Source organism: Oryza sativa, chromosome 8 (genome assembly GCF_034140825.1).
Source record: "Oryza sativa Japonica Group chromosome 8, ASM3414082v1".
NCBI classification, from domain to species: Eukaryota; Viridiplantae; Streptophyta; class Magnoliopsida; order Poales; family Poaceae; genus Oryza; species Oryza sativa.
In genome coordinates, this window is record NC_089042.1 from 14732756 (window position 1) to 14754553 (window position 21798).

The window sequence follows — 21798 nt, forward strand, 5'->3', positions numbered from 1 at the left end:
AAATCATTCCAAGAAGCTCATTTCAGCGTCCTTCATCAGTTTGCTATCGTTGAGCCTTACATCGATCAACATATCGAACTAATACGAGCTAACAATAAGGGTCGCACCACCAAGTGGATAATGAAAGAACACAAGCGACTCTTCATAGATTGGTTGTGAGACCTAGACTTACCTGAGGGACAAACTACCGATGAAATAACTATGAAGCGGTTGGCTTGTGGTCCATCAACTACAGTAAATTCTTGGCAAGGATATGACATTACTGGATACTCGTTTAGTGCAAGAGCCCGAGATAATAAGACCTGTACGCAAAACAGCGGTGTCCATGTGGAGGCAATTGATGAAGCCTGGGAAAAACAATCATACTTCGGGTTTATTAAAGAATTATGGGAAATCGACTATGGGCACATAATGCAATTCCTCATATTTAAGTGCCAGTGGGTAAAATACCCAAACGGGGTCAATGTTGATAAGTTCGGCTTTACTGTTGTTGACCTGGCAAGTGTGGCTCACAAGGATGACCCTTGGGTACTCGCCAATCTCGTGGCACAAGTGTTTTAAGTGAAAGACCCTTCAAATTTGAAGAAAAATATAGTGCTACCCGGGAAACAAAAGATATTGGGAGTGGATGGGGTCGAAGATGTCGAAGATTACAATCAATACGATAGTATGCCACTTTATAGTCAGTTTGTACAGAAGATTAAGAATATCGAGACATCTACTCAGAAGACCGTGAAGCCTTACAAGCGCACGGACGGTGTGGGAAAAAATGTTAAAGGGTAATGATTGTTGAGTCGCATGTAAGCATCTAAGAAATTAGTAGTTATGTAATGGTGGTATGTAAGGTGATGTGTGATCATATCGCAAATTGACGAACAATTGCACTCAACATTTTGCATATTAGTTTGTACTATTTTTTATGTGCAATTACCATTTGTAGGGTAACATTTACAGTTTTTTATATTTTAAAAGTTTTATTTAAAAGAGGCTTGAAAATTTAGCCCGAACAATTTTTTATGTTCACTTACCACATAAAAAATTGCTACCATATGTTTTTTTAAAGTAGTAATATTAATGTTTCAAACATTGAAGTAATATTTACATTTGAAAAGTAGTAGTCCTAAGGTTTGTCTATTTGTATGTACAATTACCATTTTTATTACAACTAATGTAGACAATTTCAAATCACAAAAATTAATTAAAAATTATTATGAACTAAATATACTCAGCTCTGTAAAAATCTTCGCAGGCGGGCGGTCCGCCTGCGAAGATAGTTATGCCGAGTAGGGTTTACATCTTCGCAAGCGAACCGTCCGCCTGCGAAGATAGGAAAAATGATCTTCGTAGGCGGACCGCCCGCGTGCGAAGATCATCTTCGCAGGCGGACCGTCCGCCTGCGAAGATCGTTTCCCTATATAAGGGCAAGCCCGGCGGCGCCAAAATTTCTAAGTCCAGGCGGGAACCCTAGAAATTTTGGCGATGTCAGGCTGCCAAATTTTTTCGCCACCGCCCGTTTGCGACCTTCACCCTCCTACTGTCGTCCTCCACCGCCGCCAACCATCGTCCTCCGCACACCTCTGCTGACCTTCGAGCTCACGTCGGCCGCTCCACCGCCGAGCTCCACCGACCGCACGCCTCTGCCGCCGCTCCACCGCTCCGCCGCCGCCGCGCCGTCCACCGCATCGCCACCACCGGCCGCGCGCCTCTGCCGCCGCTCCACCACTCCGTCGCCGCCGCGCCGTCCACCGCATCGCCGCCACCGGCCCCTCAACCGCCGGCGGCCGCTTCCCCCCCGGCCCCTCCACCACGCCGCCGGCCTCTCCACTGCCACCGGCCGCTCCACAGCCGCCGCGCCGCCATCTCTCTCTCTCTCTCTCGTAGTAGCGATCTCGCGGCCGAACGGCTTCATTGGCCTTTCGTCATCCACGAGCGAAGACGTCCTCGGCCGAACGGCTTCATCGGCCGGTCGTCGTCCACCGCCGAACTTCGTCGTTGGCCTTTCGTTCGTCGTCCACGACCGAAGCTCGTCGTCGGCCGTTCGTCGTCCACGGACGTGTGTGCATGTGGGTGTGAGGGGTATATATGTGTGTGCATGTGGGTGTGAGGGGTATATATGTGTGTGCATGTGGGTGTGAGGGGTATATATGTGTGTGCATGTGGGTGCGAATGGGAATGAGGGGTGGGAGATATGTGAATGAGGGGTTATATATTGATTGTGAATGTGAATTTGGGAATGTGGGTGATATGTGAATGAAATTGGGAGGGTATGTTCTATTTTGTAGGATATGTGAATTTGTCAAATTTGTTTAATAACATGTGCGAGGGTATGTTAATTTTTTTTTATAAAATGTGGAGGATATGTTTGCCTTTTTAAATTTTTTTAAACAACATGTCGAGGAAATGTAATTGGGAATTAGTGCACTACTTAATAATAACATATCAAATTTTGTACAAATTTGTTTGTACTAATTAATTTAGCAAATTAGTTTGTACTAATTAATAACATTTCGCAATTATGTACACAAGTTTCGCAATATGTCATAGTACAATACTTAAATTTGTGCATATTGTATATTGTTAATATACAGTTTATTTTTTATTTAAACAACATGTCGAGGAAATGTTATTGTGAATTAGTGCACTACTTAATAATAACATTTCAAATTTTGTACAAAGTTGTTTGTACTAATTTGAGTAATTTAAAATGTGGAGGATATGTTTGCGATATGTCATAGTACAGTACTTATCAATTTTTTAAACTATTTTCGCCGAGTGTTAATATATGGCCTATTATTAATATAACATATTGTTAATATACAGTTTCCCTTTTTATTTTAGAAGTTTGAAACGATGGCCGATAGTACTAAAGGGACTGAAGAGAAGGGTTTAGGGGAGGAAGAGCAGTCGATTGCTGTTGTGGTAGCTGACGAAGACGGTGAGTACTCGTCGCCAAGCGATCCTTGTCCAAGCCCAAGCCCGAAGAGAAGGAAAAAAGGCGACGGTGAAGAAGGCAACAAGGACTACATTCCCCCTATAAAAGGGGTAAGTAAACTTAATATGTAAACAGTTCACCGTGATAACTATTAGTCCGAGCTAATTCGAAACTTTGATATATACCTTCTCGTAGGAAACGGCGCCACGGCGATCAAAACGGCAGCCAAAGAAAAAAGATCCGTCGAAAGACGACGAGGTACCAGCTAACACAACCGGCTCAAAGAAAAGCGAACGGTCAGCAAAGGCGAAGAAAAGGAAGGGCGAGAGAAGCGTGAATAGAAAGGATGAAGGGTTCCATGTTGTTACCCATGTTTCGCCGAAAGGAGAGCCGCTCACCCCTAAGACGGCACGTGCGAAATTCAGTTGACAGTGTGGCATAATAGTAAGGGAAAAGATCCCCATCACGGTCAAGGACTGGGATCATGTATCGAATGGGGATAAGAAAGTCCTATGGAAAGAGTTAAAGAAAATCTTCCAGTTCCCGGATGGATCAGAGCCAGCAGTGAGGAATTGTGCTCTGCAAACAATGGCCAAGTCTTGGCGTGGTTGGAAGACCACCTTGAACAAGAAATTTGTGAAGACGGGATGTATACCGTTTTCGACGTATGCCAACATAACCCCGAATCAGTGGGAGGACTTTCTGACGTTGAAGAACTCCCCGAAAGAAATTCAAAGGAGCCAAAAGTATTCAGAGTTGGCCAAGAAAAACAAATTTCCTCATCGCTTAGGCTCTGCGGGATACGCACCAAAGGTGGAGCAGTGGACAAAAGAGGAGGAGGAAATGAGGAAGGCGGGGCTTCCGGTGCCAATGAAGGAATGGACACAGAGATCAAGGAATTGGGTAAGAGCTAGAACTCCGAAGATCACAGATGAAGGCAAAGTATCATTTCAAGATCCGGAGCTGCAGGGTGTTGCCGATAAAATAGAGAATTTATCCAGTTCACAGAAGAAAGGATTTTTCAAGCCTAAGAGGGAGAAAGATGTGCTAAGTACGGTGCTGGGTACTCCTGAGCATGGGGGTAGGGTTCGAGGTGTGTCGTCCAAGATGAGTTGGAAGGAAGGGTTCAAACATGACCCCCACTAGAAGCGTGATGCGTACAAGGATAAACTTAGAGACGAAGGGGCTGCGGATTTTGAAAGGCAAATGATGGATTTCTGCGTCAAGCACATGCTTTTGCCTCGCCCCGAAACCAAAGAACCTGAGCCAGATTACCCCTTCGATGACCTCAAGGAGAATACACCCTGCAGATTGCACGTTCCCATTGGACGCTCCGGGAAAACTCTTGAGGCCGCTACAGCCATTGCTATCCCTAGGAGAACATATAATGAAGAGTTCATACCTGATGCGTATGCCAAAGTGCAGCCGCAAGTGGTCCACGAAGGGTTTGAGTCCTACGACATTGACTTCCCTACTGCAGATGGTGTATCCGTACTTGGGGATGCGGTCGATCTTGTAATTCTCTGGCACAAGAATGACATATCCTTTGGATTGGGCACCGACGCCACGCGAAAACCTGAGGTGCCAAAACCGGGGTTAGGAAAGCCTCCGAAACCTCCTAAGAAGAAGGTGATTGAAAAGGCGGAGGAACCCGAGATGCATAAGGAAAATATAGTCCCGGAAGTGGCACCGAAGATTGAAGTGCCAGAGGTGCCCATGGAGATTGCACTGCCGGATGTCCAAATGGAGATTAAAGTGGCTGAACCAGAGGTGCAATTTGTGGCATCAGTCGGGACAGAAATAGAAGAAGTACCAGGATTGGAATGGGACGGTACAGACCTAGAAATATTTGAAGACCCTTCTCCTGCGAAGGACCCCGAGGTGCAAGAGACCACGGTCCCTGAGAAGGCCACTACCAGTTCTGAGGTGCCTAGAGTGCTTAGGAGCCACGACTCCAAGTCCAAAGATAAGAACAAGGAGAAGTTCATGGTAACTGTCTTTAGAGGGGGTAAGGAACGTGCCAAGCTCAGAGATGATGACCCCCAGAAGGCCGCTGAACTAGCCGGGCCAACATACTTCGCAACTGATGATTGCCCGGAAAAGTACGAACATGGGAAAGCACTCTTGCCGGAATGGGCACTGAAGAAAGGACCATGGGAGATGAGAAGGTTACATACCTTCTACATGGAGGCCAGCAAGAAAGGCTTGGGCAACAGCTCGATCATCGGCAGATTGTTTCGGCGAACAAGGTTATGTATGGCTAGATTTCTCAAATCTCCACGCCATATATCGTCGGGATAAGATGGACGTCAACTATGTCGGTGTTTGGTGCATGTGAGTATGAGTTTAATTAATTATATGAAAAATATGTACAATACAAATCCATGTGATTGTTACTAACAAACTACTTCTGTAGGATGCAATACATGGATGCTAAGAAGAAAAAAGAACCTATCGGCTTCTTAGATCCAACTCGGATTTGCCAAACACAGCATACCGAGAGGCTAGCACCAGGGTCTGACCAGCTGAAGGGCAAGAATCCAAAACAGATAGCTGAATACAAGAAGGGCTTGCACAAGGAGAATTGATTACTGTCGCATAGTACATTGGACGAGCCTTCTTGCACTTTCAAAATAAGAGAGTCGTCATGGCCGCTTATAATTTTAAGTAAGTCCGATACATTTATCTTGTACACATATGTCTTATTTTAGCTGGTACTAACTAACTATATTGTTGTTAATATGTAGCGATCATTATATCTGTTTACTCATCCACCCTAAAGACGGAACCGTGGTAGTCTTGGACCCTCTCGATTACAGTCACAAGCAATACAAAGAATTTCTAACAATCCTACAGTAGTAAGTGATTATGACTCTTGCATTTGTATATGAATGTATTATAATTAAATATCCTCCTTAATGTGAAACGGTACGACATCCATACAGTGCGTACCAATACTACAAGTTCAAGGGTGGAGAACAGACCCGAACACGGGAGAAGCTGCTAGTACGTATCTATTGGCCGGTAATACTCCACTCACTTAATGTATTCCAACTGTTTCACTTATTGCAAATTTTAACTATTTTTTTCTATGATATGTCTTGAAGTGTCACAAGCAACCGCGAGGAACGGTCCTTTGCGGGTATTATGCGTGCGAATTCCTTAGGGTTAATGGACGGTACAAGACTAACGTAGAGGATGTAAGTCTCTATACTATGTACTAGACAGCTTCACATATTTATGATACTAATATATTGATTAACTTCAATGCATGCAGTTGCCAAGATTAGAACGTCGAACAAGCTTTGACGATATAGGTATCACAAATGTCTAGCGTGATCCATGCCACTTCATCTACCATGAGTGCTGTCATGTGAAAGGAGATTTCTTCGACCCAGAGGGTGCCCTAGCGGCAAGTGACGAATTCAAGGATCTTCGGGAGTGGAACACTGCTATGCCATAATGTAACTACATGGCGTATTTGAAGTGACAATGTAAAAAAATATTTTAATATATATATATATATATATATATATATATATTGGCAACACCTTTGAGTTATGCAATATATGTAGATTTCTCAGTACCAAATGCTTGATAATCTTCCACTATATGTACATAATAATCTACCTGCAAGAATTTCTATTAAATAATTTAAAAGTAATTTACGGGCAAATTATTATTAAATTTCAATATTTTCTACCTATCTTCGCAGGCGGAAGTTTTTTTTTTTTGCTGGCGGTCGATTCCTATTTTCGAAGGCGGACCGGAGTAGCCAACGTCCGCCTGCGAAAACTGCGAAGATCGGCGATCTTCACAGTCGTTGGCTTACAATCGGACGGCCGCCCCGCCTGCGAAGACCCTTTTCGGCCGCTTGCGATAATGCTTTTCCTAGTAGTGAGTCGGAAATGAGCGAAATTTCAGTCCGAAATTTCCCACCCTGGCAGCGAGTTACAAACAAGTGGATAACTCACGTTTGCCTTGTGGAAACAACCCAAGAAATAAGAAAATATATATGTGTGGCACTTTAGGAGGAAATTGAGGAAGACAGGAAGTGCATCATTAATAAGGCCGCGGACGGGATAACTTGGCATTGGACACCAGACACTGAATACTCAACCACAAAAGCTAGCTGACCGGATACAGTTCATCGGATAATTATGCTGTCCGTTTTATTATATTGGTAAAGCAGGACACTGCATGGACATGGGAACATCAACACGAACACACGAGCACCTTAAAAAACATAGAGTAGTTGTTTCGTGTATAATAATAAACTTGCTAAGCTTTCAAATCCCGATGTGTAGAAATTAAATCGATCGAACGCGAATTCTTCCCCTATGCATCGTCCATGGATCGATTAGTGCCCTCTACCAGGTATTGGCGGGCAGGATTGCTGGAAAGCCGCTACAAATGACAAAGAAGGCATTTAATTAGCTAGAAAAGCGAAAGGCGTAATTTGCAGTAAAACCAATCTTGCGTCCACTGGAAATAGCAACAAAGAAAAAAAAAAGAAATATCAGCAGTGCCAGCTTACGGTTGTTTGCGCAGGTGCTTGGTCCACTTCGTCCGAGGATGCCGCCGACAGAAACCAGTATAACGAGGAGGACGACAAGCAGCTGAACGGAGGTCGAGTAGTTCTTTGCCATTGTTACTGACACGCAGTATGTGCTTTCTGTGTTTGGAGAGGCGATCGAGTTATGCCGAAGAATTCGTGGGTGCTCGATGCTCCAAATGCAATACCAGTTCCAGCACTTATAAAGGCGTAGCCTTAGCCTCCATGCATTCAACCAGTAACGGATCCATCTTTAATTTGGCTGGAAGTTGGTTAGGTGGAAATGTGCAAGAAGGAACTTGCTGGTCGACTGAGGTAATTCCTTAATTCACGTTAATTGCCTTCTAGAGAAAATACTGGTTTCAAAAAGAGTAAATGCACGGAAGGCACTTAAATATACCATTTACGTTCCTTAACACTCCAAGGCTGTATTCGTTGGTGGGTGTTAGGGACCCATCTCACACGCACGGAAAACAGAGCGATTCATTAGCACGTGATTAATTAAGTATTAGCTGATTTATTTTTTAAAAATGGATCAATATGATTTTTTGAAGCAACTTTCGTATATAAACTTTTTGAAAAAAAAATACACCGTTTAGCAGTTTGAGAAGCGTACACGTGGAAAATGAGGCGAAGGAGTTGGAACCACACAGCCAAAGGCTGTATTCTTCCCCCTACTTTCCTACTTCCTCCGTCCCTTAGGTTGTATTCTTTCCCCTACTTTCTCCATCCCAAAATGTTGCTATCTACCCATCCTAGGATAACAAATTTGGACATAACATTTATCCAGATTCGCTGTCTTAGGATGGGTCAAATCCCATCTTAGCTAGCAACATTTTGGGAGGGAGGAAGTAACTAACCTCCCTCTTTTTCCGTACGCATGCTTTTCAAAGTGTTAAACGGTACATTTTTTTCAAAAGTTTTCTACAGGAAAGTTGCTTTAAAAAAATCATATTAATCCATTTTTGTAGTTTTTATAGGCTAATACTTAATTAATCGCGTATTAACGGGCAACACTATTTTTTTGCAGGGAGGTGGAGAACTCAGCCCAAATGCGTTTTCAGAATTCCGAACATGTCTTGGGTGTGATACAGGTCCAAGCAGGTGCCAGTTCGCTATATACACTTGCGTGGCATGCTACAGCGGCGTCTACGTGTCAGTGACATAGAATTTTTTTAAAAACAATAAATATTTCTTCTCTCTACCTTAATTCTTTATATTTATATATATATATATATATATATATATATATATATATATATATATATATAGTCTCCTCTACCTAAGAGGAAAAATATTTTCAAAATTTATCTTTTATATAAAACTGATATATGGGTCCCATCGAATATGTAGGCACCACCCAAACATGACACGTTAACGTACGGAGCGGGTTGGAGCCCGTTTAAACATATATATTCAAGAGCACCAAAATTTAATTTGAGAGTTTATATATGTAACTAGATGACAAAACCGCTCAAGTTTAATAACTACCCAGGTACTTCACTCTTTCGAAAAATACCTCAACGACTTAATTTGTGAAGCAAACGACCAGTATCCAGTATCTACTACTTGTCGATAATTATTAGTACTTGGTAACAGAGGGATATTTCTCTTTAATCTTCCAAACCATAGGTGGCATGTCAAATCAAGCACAGTCAACTTACGTACTCGATCCGGTCACCGTATCAGTCAGCTTCAATACAAGATCCACAATACTGAAATGGAATTTTGGGTGGTTTTGCATGGTTGGTGGGTGGCTTCAGCTGTGCCTTCGTGGAAAAAACTGTATGTGGCCGACATGATAAAATTATCTTACGTGGAAGTTTGGACACAAATCATCCGATTGAGAACGCACGCGCCTTGCCTTGACTTCCACAAATTAAGGTTTGTTGGCATATCTGGGCAAATTCGAGTTGGGTGCATACATGTTATTAGCTAACTGGCTAAAGTGTACTTACCAACCATAACTGGAAATTGCCCGTGCATTACAACACAAATGTACAATTTTACAATGAGTATTAAAATTAAAAATAAGAAAAAAAATGCAAATACAAAACGTGGTTACAACACTATGTGCCTATTATATTCATGCATTCCAATAAGTTGCCACAAGTGCAGATCGACCACAGAATGGCATTGGGAGAGGTAAATATTAGCGAAGATCACCCAAGTCAGTCATGGCGAATTCGTCATGAAGGTGCGTCGATAGGCCAGAGTAGACTAGAGGATGAGGCCATCAGGATAACATCACGCCGCGACACCGCCTTGCTCTGAGCATCGGCACCAAAGAGCCCGACGGCCTCCTGCACTCCCACATCATCCTTCACATTGTCGCCGTCATTTCACTTCATCAACTCACTGCTAGATTTCAACTTCCCCTCTTCTCCACAATCTTTAGCGACACGAGCCGTTGGACCATTGCCAATGCCCTTGCTGGCACACGACATCCTTTGCATCGGCCGCCAACCCGATCCACCACCCTTTCTCCATCCCCGCGGCTACGAAACTGTCGGTGGCACCTTGCCGCCCATAGGTACCCTCCTGCCACCACTGGTCTTCCTCCCACTATGCTAGATCTACCCATCTATGATAGCCTATCTGTAACGGACTGAGGTGCCTTGTCACAGATGACATCATCTATAACGGGTTCAACCGAAGCCCGTTCAAGATAAGGCTATGAGACACGGCCAGTTATAGGTGTAAGTAATTGATCTATATGTGCACTTGATAGACAATACCACTAATGGGTACATATGTAGGCCCATCAAAGATTAAATGTTATCTCTAACGGATCTTTTTTCACCAGTCACTAACAGAGACTATCGACAATAAAATCATTTTTAATATCTCTCCACCCTCTCTCTCTCAGTCTCCCCCCCTCCCCCTTCTCTCGTACTCTCTTCCTCTCAGCACGTGAAACTGGTGGATGACGGCATTGGCATAGGCAGCGGGAGATCGGGGACGGAGCTAGAGTCGATGGGTCCGCGGGGTCGAAGGCCACGCTGGTGCCTGCAGGAGCTTGGGGTTGTAGGCAGCACTACTTAGAGGCACAGGGCGAGACGGAGAGGGCGGCGAAGGGCAGGAATGGCACATCTGGCCGACTCATCATCCCTAGAAAGGGAAATGGGGAGGGAGGCGCACGGGGAGACAGATGCGGCTGGGTGGCGGGACGAGAGCTCGCCATCCTCATCTTAACTGCCTCCGCCATTGTCTCTATCTCCCTAGCAGCTGCCAATCTCGGGGTAGCCTCCAACAACCCTCAAGCTTAGGGTGGCCTGATTAGGTGGCTCCCAAGCTCGTGATGGTGGTCGGCTGCTTGGATCCGTTGCCCCCTAGCCAGATCCACTCCATTGCCCCATCCCCCTCTATTTCTAATGAATGTGTAGTGTGATGATTGAGATCACGACGTGTTGTTTCTGATGAATGTGTATTTTGGATGTTTTTGTGATTGTGAATTCGTGATGAAGTTTTTGTGATTGTGATGAATCTGGTGATGTTTATGATCTAAATATTATCTTCAAAATGTGATTAGTGGGGTGGAACATATGCAGGGATGATGAGCGGTGAGGACCGAGCGCACAGCGTGCACCATATTTTTTGGGTTATTCACACTTGTGACGGGTCACAAAGATATTTATTTGATTTTTTTTTTGGTTTATCACATCACTAGCAGGCTAGAACTTAGGAGTAATTTGAGAGATAGTTTACCAGTGACGGGCTAGAACTTAGCGAGAATGCTCAGTCTTAGGCGCCCGATGTGAGCCAAAAATATCAGGCGCCCTTCCGCGTCGTCCCATTCCGCGTGCGCTGCATCTTCTCCTCTGTCTCCCTCGCTCGCGTCGCCTCCTCCCCCAAGCTTCCTACCAGCACTGTCTCCTCTCCCTCATGCTCTCTTGCCCACACTACCCTCTCCCCCGTTAACCTCGCCCACGCCACCTTCTCTTCCCCGGGCGACCTCGCACGGCTGCTCTCCTGCCCCGTCGCGCGGCCCTCCTCTTCTGGTCCGCCGTCCGACGGTTCAGGGCGGAGTCGCTGCTGCTTCCTATCGAGCGCTGCAGCGGAGGCGCCGGCAGGACGCGAGGGGGCGGTGGCAGTCACCGCCGTGGCGGTCAGGGGTCTAGGCTGGGCCGGTGGATGGTGCCCCCTTCCCTCGTGTACTCCGGCGTGGTGGCTGACGCCTAGCGCTCGACAGGAAGGCCGTACCATATACCATGTACTATGTAGATCTAGGTTTTCCTCTTGATTTTTTATGTTTCAGTCCATGTACCATGATGTTTCATCAGTTAGATTTGAAACGTTGCAATGTTAGTTTTCGATTATGTTCCATTCTTTTTCTGGATGTAATATGTTTCAGTATATTCGGAACCGTTGATTCATACATTGTAGCAAAATATTTCGTTGTGTGATTTGATTGTGTTTCACCACTTTCAGCACCGAAACATTTTTAATTCGATGGTGTTTCATTCTTTTTCTTGATGTACTCGGATTTGTTTCATGTTTCAATATATTCGAAACTGTTATTTCATATGTTGTATTAAAATATTTCATTGTATGATTTGATTGTGTTTTAGCTTTTTAAAAGATTAAAATATTTTCGATCTACTTGGTGAAACAGCGTCCGATTTTTGACAAAAATATCAGGCGTCCGATTTGTAGACACCTCGAGAACTTAGGAGCCATATGAGAGATAGATACCAGCGTCAATGACCAGCGTAGTGTCCACTTCCACCATTCCTCTAAAGTCACTCTCACCACCCTTTTATGCCCTTCATCTGTCTGTTTTCTGCCATAGTTCAGACTTCAGACATACCCAGTCAACATGGAAGTTATTGCCGGCGTTGCTGGTCAGTCGTCTCCTGCCATGTCCCTCTGTCTTTCTCATGCCTCTGCTTGGCTGGAGCTAGAAGACAACATGATGGCCCTCAGATCAATTACAAATTAGGCCGAGTTTAGTCCCAAACTTTTTCTTTAAACTTTCAACTTTTCTATCACATCAAAACTTTCCTACACACACAAACTTTCAACTTTTCCGTCACATCATTCCAATCTTAACCAAACTTCCAATTTTAGCGTGAACTAAACACACCCTTAATTACTCGAAAAGTCTCAGTCGACTGCTTATTATTAGCCAAGGTGATGTTAGTTACCTTCTAGATCAAATACCCGTTCCAAAAATACCTCAACAACTTGATCTGTGCACTTGTGGACAATTTCTAGTACTTAGAAACCTACTACTACCTTTGTTTTAGGTTATAAGACTTTTTAGCATTGCCCACATTCATATATGTGTCAAGATTCATTAGCATATATATATATAAATGTGGGCAATGCTAAAAAGTCTTATAACCTGAAATGGAGGAAGTACAAAACAGCAAATAGGGAAGGGCTTATATGTGCCGGAAACTCTATAGTCGGCACATATGAGACGTTTTTCACCTTTTAATACAATAAAATTAAGAAGCGGCACCTATAACCACTTATTGGTACCGGTTCATAAAAAAACCAGCAATAATAGTTCCCCAAGTCACAAGTGCCAGTTCTTCTTATAAAGCGGCACGTACCGACATTATATAGGCGACGGTTCTTATAATAAATTTGCACCCACTAGTGTGGCGCAAAATGTGCTGGTTTTTACTGTGAACTGGCAACTATGGACTTCACATATCTGGTTTACTATATAAACCAACATCTATGAGTCCTTAGGTACCCGTTGACAATTAAAACCGGCACCTATAATGACGCTACTTATATATATATACATATATATATATATACTTATATATATATACATATATGTATATACATATATACATGTATATACATATATACATGTATATACATATATACATGTATATATATATATATATATATATATGTATATATATATATATATATGTATATATATATATATATATATATGTATATATACATATATATATATATATGTATGTATGTATGTATGTATGTATGTATGATTTTTACCTAACTTTCTCATATGAAGTTGGATAAATATAAAGTTTGTATCAAATTTGTAGAGGTCGACGAGATATACAACTTTGTGTAGTTGATGACATTTTGATTTGTGGTTGTCAGGATGTCTAAAAATGTACTATAAGTTCTCAAACCTATTTGGAAAAGTGGATATTTAAAATTTCTAAACAATCTCCAAAGGAGAGAAAATCTATATGAAAGTTATAGATCTATATGAGATCTTTGTAATTGACAAAATTTTCATTTGAGCACGTCTATGGTGTTAAATATGGATTATAAGTTTTGGATGAGAGTAGCCTCAAAATTATTTGCTTCTAAGACATGTGTTTTTAGGTGAGATCGTAAGGAGGCTTCCGGAGGAGAGGGAGGTCATAGGTTTGAACCCTTCTTACCCCGTGCGTATGGAAATAGTGTTAAAATCTTGGGACTTGTGGGACTTGAGGGAGGTCGCACGTTTTTTTTTATTATGTTTGCTCCCACTAGGGGTAAATAATGAGCTAGCTCGGCTTGTTAAGGCTTGGCTATTTTGAGTCGTTAGGCTCGTTAAAGAGATCTATTCATTTTCTCTACTATTATAAAATTAAAGATGTTTCCACTAGAATTTTGGTACGTCAAACTTGTTTGAATCGGTTTTAATTTTATGTTTTTGTCAAATCCTTTTCTTTTTTCTTGCGCCAGAGTGTCACTCTTATCTGAGACGCACACGAATTAATTGGGCCCGCACCTTTTCATGCGCCCCTTGCCACACGCAGCAACCGGGCCCACATCTGAGTCCATTTTCCACATGTCCCTTTGCTCGCTGCCGCCATTGGGCCCACAACGGCATCGTGCACGTGATTTTTCATATGCCCGATTGGGCCCGCGATGTCCTCGCGCGCGCAATTTGCCCTTGCCGCATGTTTGATTTGGGAGTGCGTCACCCTCACCCACGATTTAAAAATTATAGATGTTTTGTGGTATATCATCCGCATCCGATTTCCGTCACACGTAACATTCATTGTGAAGTCACGGCTCACGAGCAAACTACAAAAGAGAGTTTGTGTGATGTGGATAGCAAGCGAATGAAACTCGCAGAGTCCACGCAGATATCACGTATGCCGTTGCCCAGTTCATCAAATGCTATTCCTTTCATACGGCACGATTCATGGGACATGTTAGCATGATTTCAATTCAGTCTCCACAATGCTCGTACGTACTACCAGGCATGCCATTACAATAATCCATAAGAATCGGTTTTACTTTCGAAAAGAACATGCCAACCAAAAATAAAAGATGATCGAAGATGCTGATTTTGTCTATTATCAATACCTACCTGACTTGAGATAAAGCTGGACGAAAAATCAAGCTTGTGTTTAAAGACCTCGTTGTTTGGCTTATGCTTATTCCTATAAGCCAAATATTAAATTTTAGAACATAATTTTGAATTTAACTTTTGGTTTTTTAACTTACTTTATTTTACCATATTTGCTTTTGAGTCGCTAAGAACATGTATATAAAAAATCTGCATATAAATAGTCTTTTATTTGGTAATAAGCGATTCGGATAAGCACGTGAAAAAACGAAACAATAGTATGTGATTATTTATCTACCGACAAATATGTACAAATTAAATTGGTTTTACCCGTTGCAACACACGGATATTTTTTTCTAGTCATATTAATAATTTTAAATTACCATTTTATCATAAATTAACATAATAATGGACACTAAATAATGAAAAAAATCACAAAATACAAATAGTTTTGATATAACTAAAAGAGTACTCCTTCCGTCCCGAAATAACTCAACCTAGGATGGGTAACGAATCTGGACGATTGACCCATCCTAGGTTGAGTTATTTTGGGACGGAGGGAATACACACTAATGAGCTTCATGGTTTTTGTCTACCCCTAGTTTCCAAAACTAAAAAAACGGGTGCTCCCCTACATGTGCCGATTCTAAATTGGAACTGGCACCAATGGTCGTTAACAGTGTTGCCTGAACAGTCATTGGTTGTGAATTCGACACCAAGGACTGATTCCGAACCGAAATCAAAGTGCTTTTCTGTAGCAGTATGCTTCAACGTGATCGACCACACTGAAATGGAGCTTTGGGTGGTTGCCAGCTTACCGGGTAGCTTCAGCCTTCAGCTGTGCCTTTCTGGACAAATAATTTCAGACCCAAGTCATCCGAATGCCGAGTGAGAACGCACGCTGACATATCTTAGGGACAAATTCGAGTTGGGTTCAGACATATTATTAGCCAACTACCTACCATAATATACAACTTCACACAAGTAGTCAAAATTGTAAGACTCTTGGAGACTAGGAGTTACGGGGACCGATGATACTAGATTACGTACTGTTGCAAAAGGTTGTCAAGTCAGACATGCCTCGTGTCGATTCAGACCATGATGGATCGTTTTTTTTGGAGGTCAGGGATGAAATTAAGGTCGTTTTTAGATGGGGAAAATTTTTAATGTTTGGTTGTTATATGAGATATACGGACACACATTTAAAATATTAAACGTAGTTTAATAATAAAATAAATTATAGATCCTCTCGAAAATCTGCGAGATAAATTTATTAAGCCTAATTAATCCATCATTAGCAAATATTTATTGTAGCACCATATTATCAAATCATGACGCAATTAGGCTTAAAAGATTCGTCTCTCAATTTAGACGCAAACTGTGTAATTGTTTTTTTTTCATATTTAATAATTTATGCATATGCCAAATATTTGATGTGATGGGTGAAAATTTTTTGTTTTGGAAACTAAATAGGGCCTAAGTGTGTGTTGAGAGGGAAAATCCCAGGCGACAATCTTTTCTCCCCCAAGAAGTCTTCTACTTCTACCTGATGCACATCGTCTTCTCTCCCTTGATTGCTCTCTATCTTTGACTGAAACTCTGAAAGAACGTTAGGTGGAAATGAGGAAGAAGAAACCAGCGAGGAATCTAACAAACCAATAATTAACGTTACCAATATCTATAGCAAATTGCGCATTCAAAAGTAATTTGAAAGGAGATACCGAGTTAGGCAGGTATCAGCTTATACCTTTCCCTTGTATAAATGCTGCGTGTCTCACTAGCTAGAGCAGGCAACATAGGAGTATTAGACAAGAAGCACACAACATGTGTGACAGACAAAGAAGACCTGTGCCTCCTTTGGGAACTCTCCGATCCTCGTGGCTCCTAATCTTGGTTGTCCACTCCTGTCTTTCGAGCTTTGCAGTACACCCTGCTGCTGCTGCTGCTTCTTCTTCTTCTCCATCCAACACCGATTTCCAAACCCTCCTTTGCCTGAAGCTCCATCTCTCCAACGACCCCGGTGGCTTCCTAGGCTCATGGAAGCAGAACGATTCCATCGGTTTCTGCCGCTGGCCCGGTGTCACTTGCAGCAAGACGAACACATCTCGTGTCGTTGCGCTAGACCTCGGATCATCTGGCCTCAATGGCCAAATACCACCATGCATCACCAACCTCACTCTCCTCGCAAGGATCCACTTCCCTGACAACCAGCTCAGTGGCCAGATTCCACCTGAACTTGGGCAGCTGAGCAGGTTGGGCTACCTTAACCTCAGTTCCAACAGCCTTAGTGGTTCGATCCCAAACACGCTGTCTTCCACTTACCTTGAGGTGATTGATCTCGAGAGCAACAAGCTCACTGGAGGTATCCCTGGAGAGCTCGGGATGCTCCGCAATCTTTCGGTTCTGAATCTTGCCGGTAACAGTTTGACAGGCAACATTCCCATTTCGCTCGGAAGCAGCACGTCCCTTGTTTCTGTAGTCCTCGCAAACAATACACTCACAGGGCCTATTCCATCCGTGCTTGCCAACTGTTCATCGCTTCAGGTGTTGAACTTGGTATCAAACAACCTCGGTGGAGGCATTCCTCCAGCCCTGTTCAACAGCACATCGCTTCGAAGATTAAATCTTGGGTGGAACAACTTTACTGGGTCCATACCAGATGTTTCAAATGTCGACTCGCCATTGCAGTATCTTACCTTGTCGGTGAATGGTCTGACAGGCACCATACCTTCATCTCTGGGCAACTTTTCTTCCCTTCGCTTGCTGTATCTTGCAGCTAACCATTTCCAGGGCAGCATCCCAGTAAGTATAAGTAAATTGCCAAACTTGCAAGAGCTTGATATATCTTACAACTATTTGCCAGGTACTGTCCCACCCTCCATATTCAACATTTCTTCACTCACTTACCTTAGTTTAGCAGTCAATGATTTCACTAACACCCTTCCATTTGGCATCGGGTACACCCTTCCAAACATCCAAACATTGATTTTGCAGCAAGGCAACTTTCAAGGCAAAATCCCTGCTTCTCTAGCCAACGCAACCAATCTTGAGTCCATTAACCTGGGGGCTAATGCATTCAATGGTATTATCCCTTCTTTTGGGTCCCTTTATAAATTAAAACAACTAATTCTGGCTAGTAATCAGCTGGAAGCTGGAGATTGGTCTTTCATGTCCTCATTGGCAAATTGCACACGGTTGGAGGTATTGTCGTTGGCAACAAATAAATTGCAGGGGAGTTTGCCGAGTTCAATTGGTAGTCTTGCAAACACCCTAGGGGCTTTGTGGCTGCACGCAAATGAGATATCTGGTCCCATACCACCAGAGACAGGGAGTCTCACAAACCTTGTGTGGCTTAGAATGGAGCAGAATTATATTGTTGGAAATGTCCCGGGCACAATAGGTAATCTTGCAAACCTGAATTCCCTAGACTTATCACGAAACAAACTTTCAGGACAGATTCCACATTCAATAGGCAAACTCGGTCAACTGAACGAGCTCTTTTTGCAAGACAATAATTTCAGTGGACCCATTCCTAGTGCATTAGGTGATTGCAAAAAATTAGTCAATCTCAACCTTTCATGTAACACCTTGAATGGGAGCATACCAAAAGAGCTTTTCTCGCTTTATTCCCTAACAACAGGTTTGGATTTGTCCCACAACCAGCTGTCTGCACAGATTCCACAGGAGGTTGGTAGCTTGATCAATATAGGCCTACTAAATTTTTCCAACAACCATATTTCTGGGAAAATTCCAACTACTCTAGGTGCTTGTGTCCGCTTAGAGTCCCTTCACCTCGAGGGTAACTTTCTTGATGGCACAATTCCTGACTCTTTCGTCAATTTGAAAGGTATTTCTGAGATTGATCTCTCCCGAAACAACTTGAGTGGGGAAATTCCAAACTTTTTTCAATCCTTCAATTCTTTGAAGCTTCTCAACTTGTCCTTCAACAACCTAGAAGGTCAAATGCCAGAAGGGGGGATATTTCAAAATTCTAGTGAGGTATTTGTCCAAGGGAACATTATGTTATGCTCTAGCTCCCCAATGTTGCAATTGCCACTTTGCTTAGCATCATCTAGACACCGGCACACTTCCCGCAATCTAAAGATAATTGGGATTAGTGTGGCTCTTGTTTTGGTCTCTTTGTCATGTGTAGCATTTATTATCTTGAAGAGGAGTAAGAGATCTAAACAATCAGATCGCCATTCATTCACGGAGATGAAGAACTTCTCATATGCTGACTTAGTCAAAGCAACAAATGGTTTCTCTTCAGACAACTTGCTTGGCTCAGGGACATATGGGTCAGTATATAAGGGTATACTTGACTCTGAAGCAAATGGAATTGTTGCTATCAAAGTTTTCAACCTTGATGAACTTGGAGCACCGAAAAGCTTTGTTGCTGAGTGCGAGGCCTTTAGAAACACTCGTCATCGTAATCTTGTGAGGGTGATTTCCGCATGCTCGACATGGGACAATAAAGGGAATGATTTCAAAGCTCTTATTATTGAATATATGGCTAATGGCACCCTAGAGAGCTGGATTTATTCCGAAATGAGAGAACCGTTGAGTTTAGACTCCAGAGTAACAATAGCAGTGGACATAGCTGCAGCATTGGATTATTTACATAACCGCTGCATGCCCCCTATAGTCCACTGCGATTTGAAGCCTAGCAATGTGCTTCTAGACAATGCCATGGGTGCCCGTCTCAGTGACTTTGGGTTAGCGAAGTTCCTTCCCACTCACAATTCCACAAGTATTACTAGCTCTACAAGCTTAGGGGGACCAAGAGGCTCAATTGGATATATTGCACCAGGTAACCACATTTTACATGATTTGTCTCTCCTCTTGAACAGGAAATTATTATTTTAATAGGTGCGGTGTCCACCAGCAAATTTTCAACTTTTGGGAGTGTTTTCCCTCCAAAAGTCACTTCGTGCCGTGTCCTACCGCAAAAACCGCGAAGTCACAGAGTCTTGTAGCAAAATTTACCCTTTTTTTTTCTTTCATCCTAAGGGCTGTAATTTTTTTCTCTACTATATTTAATGAAATAGCACAATCTTGTACGGATTTATTTTTAAAAAAAACTTCTGTTATGTGCATAGATGAGCTGGTTTTTATCAAGTCTATGGACTTCTCTTGAAGGGGCATATATAGTCAATGGAAATTCCTTCATTTTTGTTGTCATCTACAACTGATGTTCATTTATCTTCTTATAATTGTTTAAAATATAAGCACATATAGACTTAATTTATTTCATAAATAAAGAACCACCTCATACGATCTAGACATCTATACTAGAAAGTTACATATCAAACATGATTGAGATGTCATGATGGTTCTGGTTCTCTTGCATAAGGGAGAGCAGCATGCATCGCACTTACGACACATGGTACCAGATGTTGATGACAATATATAGCATCAAAATATAGATGAAGGTGAGCCATGGTGGACAAACAGTAACCAGTCACACGGAGCACTCCCAAATACCTTATCACCCTCTCCCAGTGGAGGACTTCGAGGATTATAGTTCTGGAGACTTGCTCTCCGGGTAGCCGATGCATACTAACAGGAAGGATAAAGTAGACTACTAGCAACTGTGTAGCACAGAGGAGGAGGCAAACCCTAGGAGAGCTAAGGCCCATACTAACCAGATTTTTTGCCATCCATACTACCACATAATCGAACCGAATAAGTTGTGCATAACTTATTTGAAATTTCTGCCACCCTACACAATGGAGAATCCAATGAGTTTGCAAACACTGCATTATGTAGGGAAACAAAACTACAAAAAGGAAGCTGTGTCGGTGCAAATCTCCAAGCTAAACTTGCTCAAAACTTGAACAATAGACTATGCCTTGAATTGTAAGTTTTCTGCAAGCAAGTTTCACGCAAAGATTTGACTGATACTAGGCCATCAATAGCCTACTTCTCAGTTAGAGCATATAATTTGTACTCCTTGGATTTTTAATGAATTTCCTATGGGCTTCACTCAAAATTTCCATAGATTACGACAAACGGTTAAGCTCACATAGGTGTGTTCTTTAAACAATGCTCTGTAGGACAACATCTTCGCCAATTAAAGCCAGCAAAACCCATTATGGCGTAGCCAACCTACCTTGCAACTCATGAGAGTACATGCATATTGATTTAGAGAATATTTAAAAAGCTACTCTTCTCAAGTTAACTAATGACTTGTTCTTGCCAAGTCCTAATTCACAGGATTTATGATCACCTAGGTTGGGTTTCCACCATATATAGTACAACTCATATGGCTTTTATACCCATATCCTTTGGTGTATTGTCACATTCCGTGATAGTCCCTTTTTGAAGGGATCTACCATTTTCTAATATTTGGATCTTATCAAACATTATAACTTTGGAGTTTCTCAATGTCCTAACAGACTTCAATCATCTCTTCATATATCTAGACAATTTCATGTTATCCTTGAAACGCTTCACCTTGTCAATGATAGTATGATTGTCATAATTTATGAGGATAGTCAACACAAGTTTTTTAACCACAAGCGGATCCATCATTAGATCATGTTGCCAGCCTGCTTCCATAGCTAACCTCGTCAAAGTGGTCTGTTTGCAAGACCTCAACAAAACAGCATGCACCACCACCTATATCCACTAGTGGCATTTATCTCATGACCATTGGAGATCCAATTAGAATCACTATATCCCTCCAGTACCACTGGGTACTGGTACAATGAATCCTTGTGCGAAAATATATCCACTAGTGAGCACACGGATGTGTTTCCCTGGTTCTCTCCACCCCTCATTGCTCAAGTAGCTAAAAGAGCACTCATCCTTTAAAGGAGGTTTCTCTATCCTAGAAGTAGTAAGATGATACTAAAGGTTTACATGCATCCCTTCACTTGAGATTGGGTCTTTTATCATTTTTTAGGAATTATTTTTCATATGGGCTAAGGCTTATACTACAATTCCGACAGTTACTGCTAGAGTATATATCAAATTTAAGAAAAGCGTAATCGTCTGTTTTACTTGCTATATCGGGGAAAGTATTTT

At 42.3% G+C, this 21798-nt stretch overlaps 1 protein-coding gene and 1 long non-coding RNA gene across 2 annotated transcripts; both read left to right on the forward strand.

Moving 5' to 3' along the window:
- The first annotated feature begins 5877 nt into the window (after nt 1–5877).
- LOC136351434 (uncharacterized) lies at nt 5878–6418 on the forward strand. The gene is made up of 3 exons (XR_010734529.1): nt 5878–5956; nt 6040–6132; nt 6210–6418. It is a non-coding gene; the product is annotated as an uncharacterized lncRNA (long non-coding RNA).
- A 10139-nt stretch (nt 6419–16557) lies between these two features.
- Nucleotides 16558–19659, forward strand: LOC4345294 (LRR receptor-like serine/threonine-protein kinase EFR). The gene is made up of 2 exons (XM_015792639.3): nt 16558–17632; nt 17764–19659. Exons 1-2 carry the CDS (start codon nt 16594–16596, stop codon nt 17817–17819), a joined length of 1095 nt encoding a protein of 364 aa, XP_015648125.1. The 5' UTR covers nt 16558–16593; the 3' UTR covers nt 17820–19659.
- The last annotated feature ends 2139 nt before the right edge of the window (nt 19660–21798 follow it).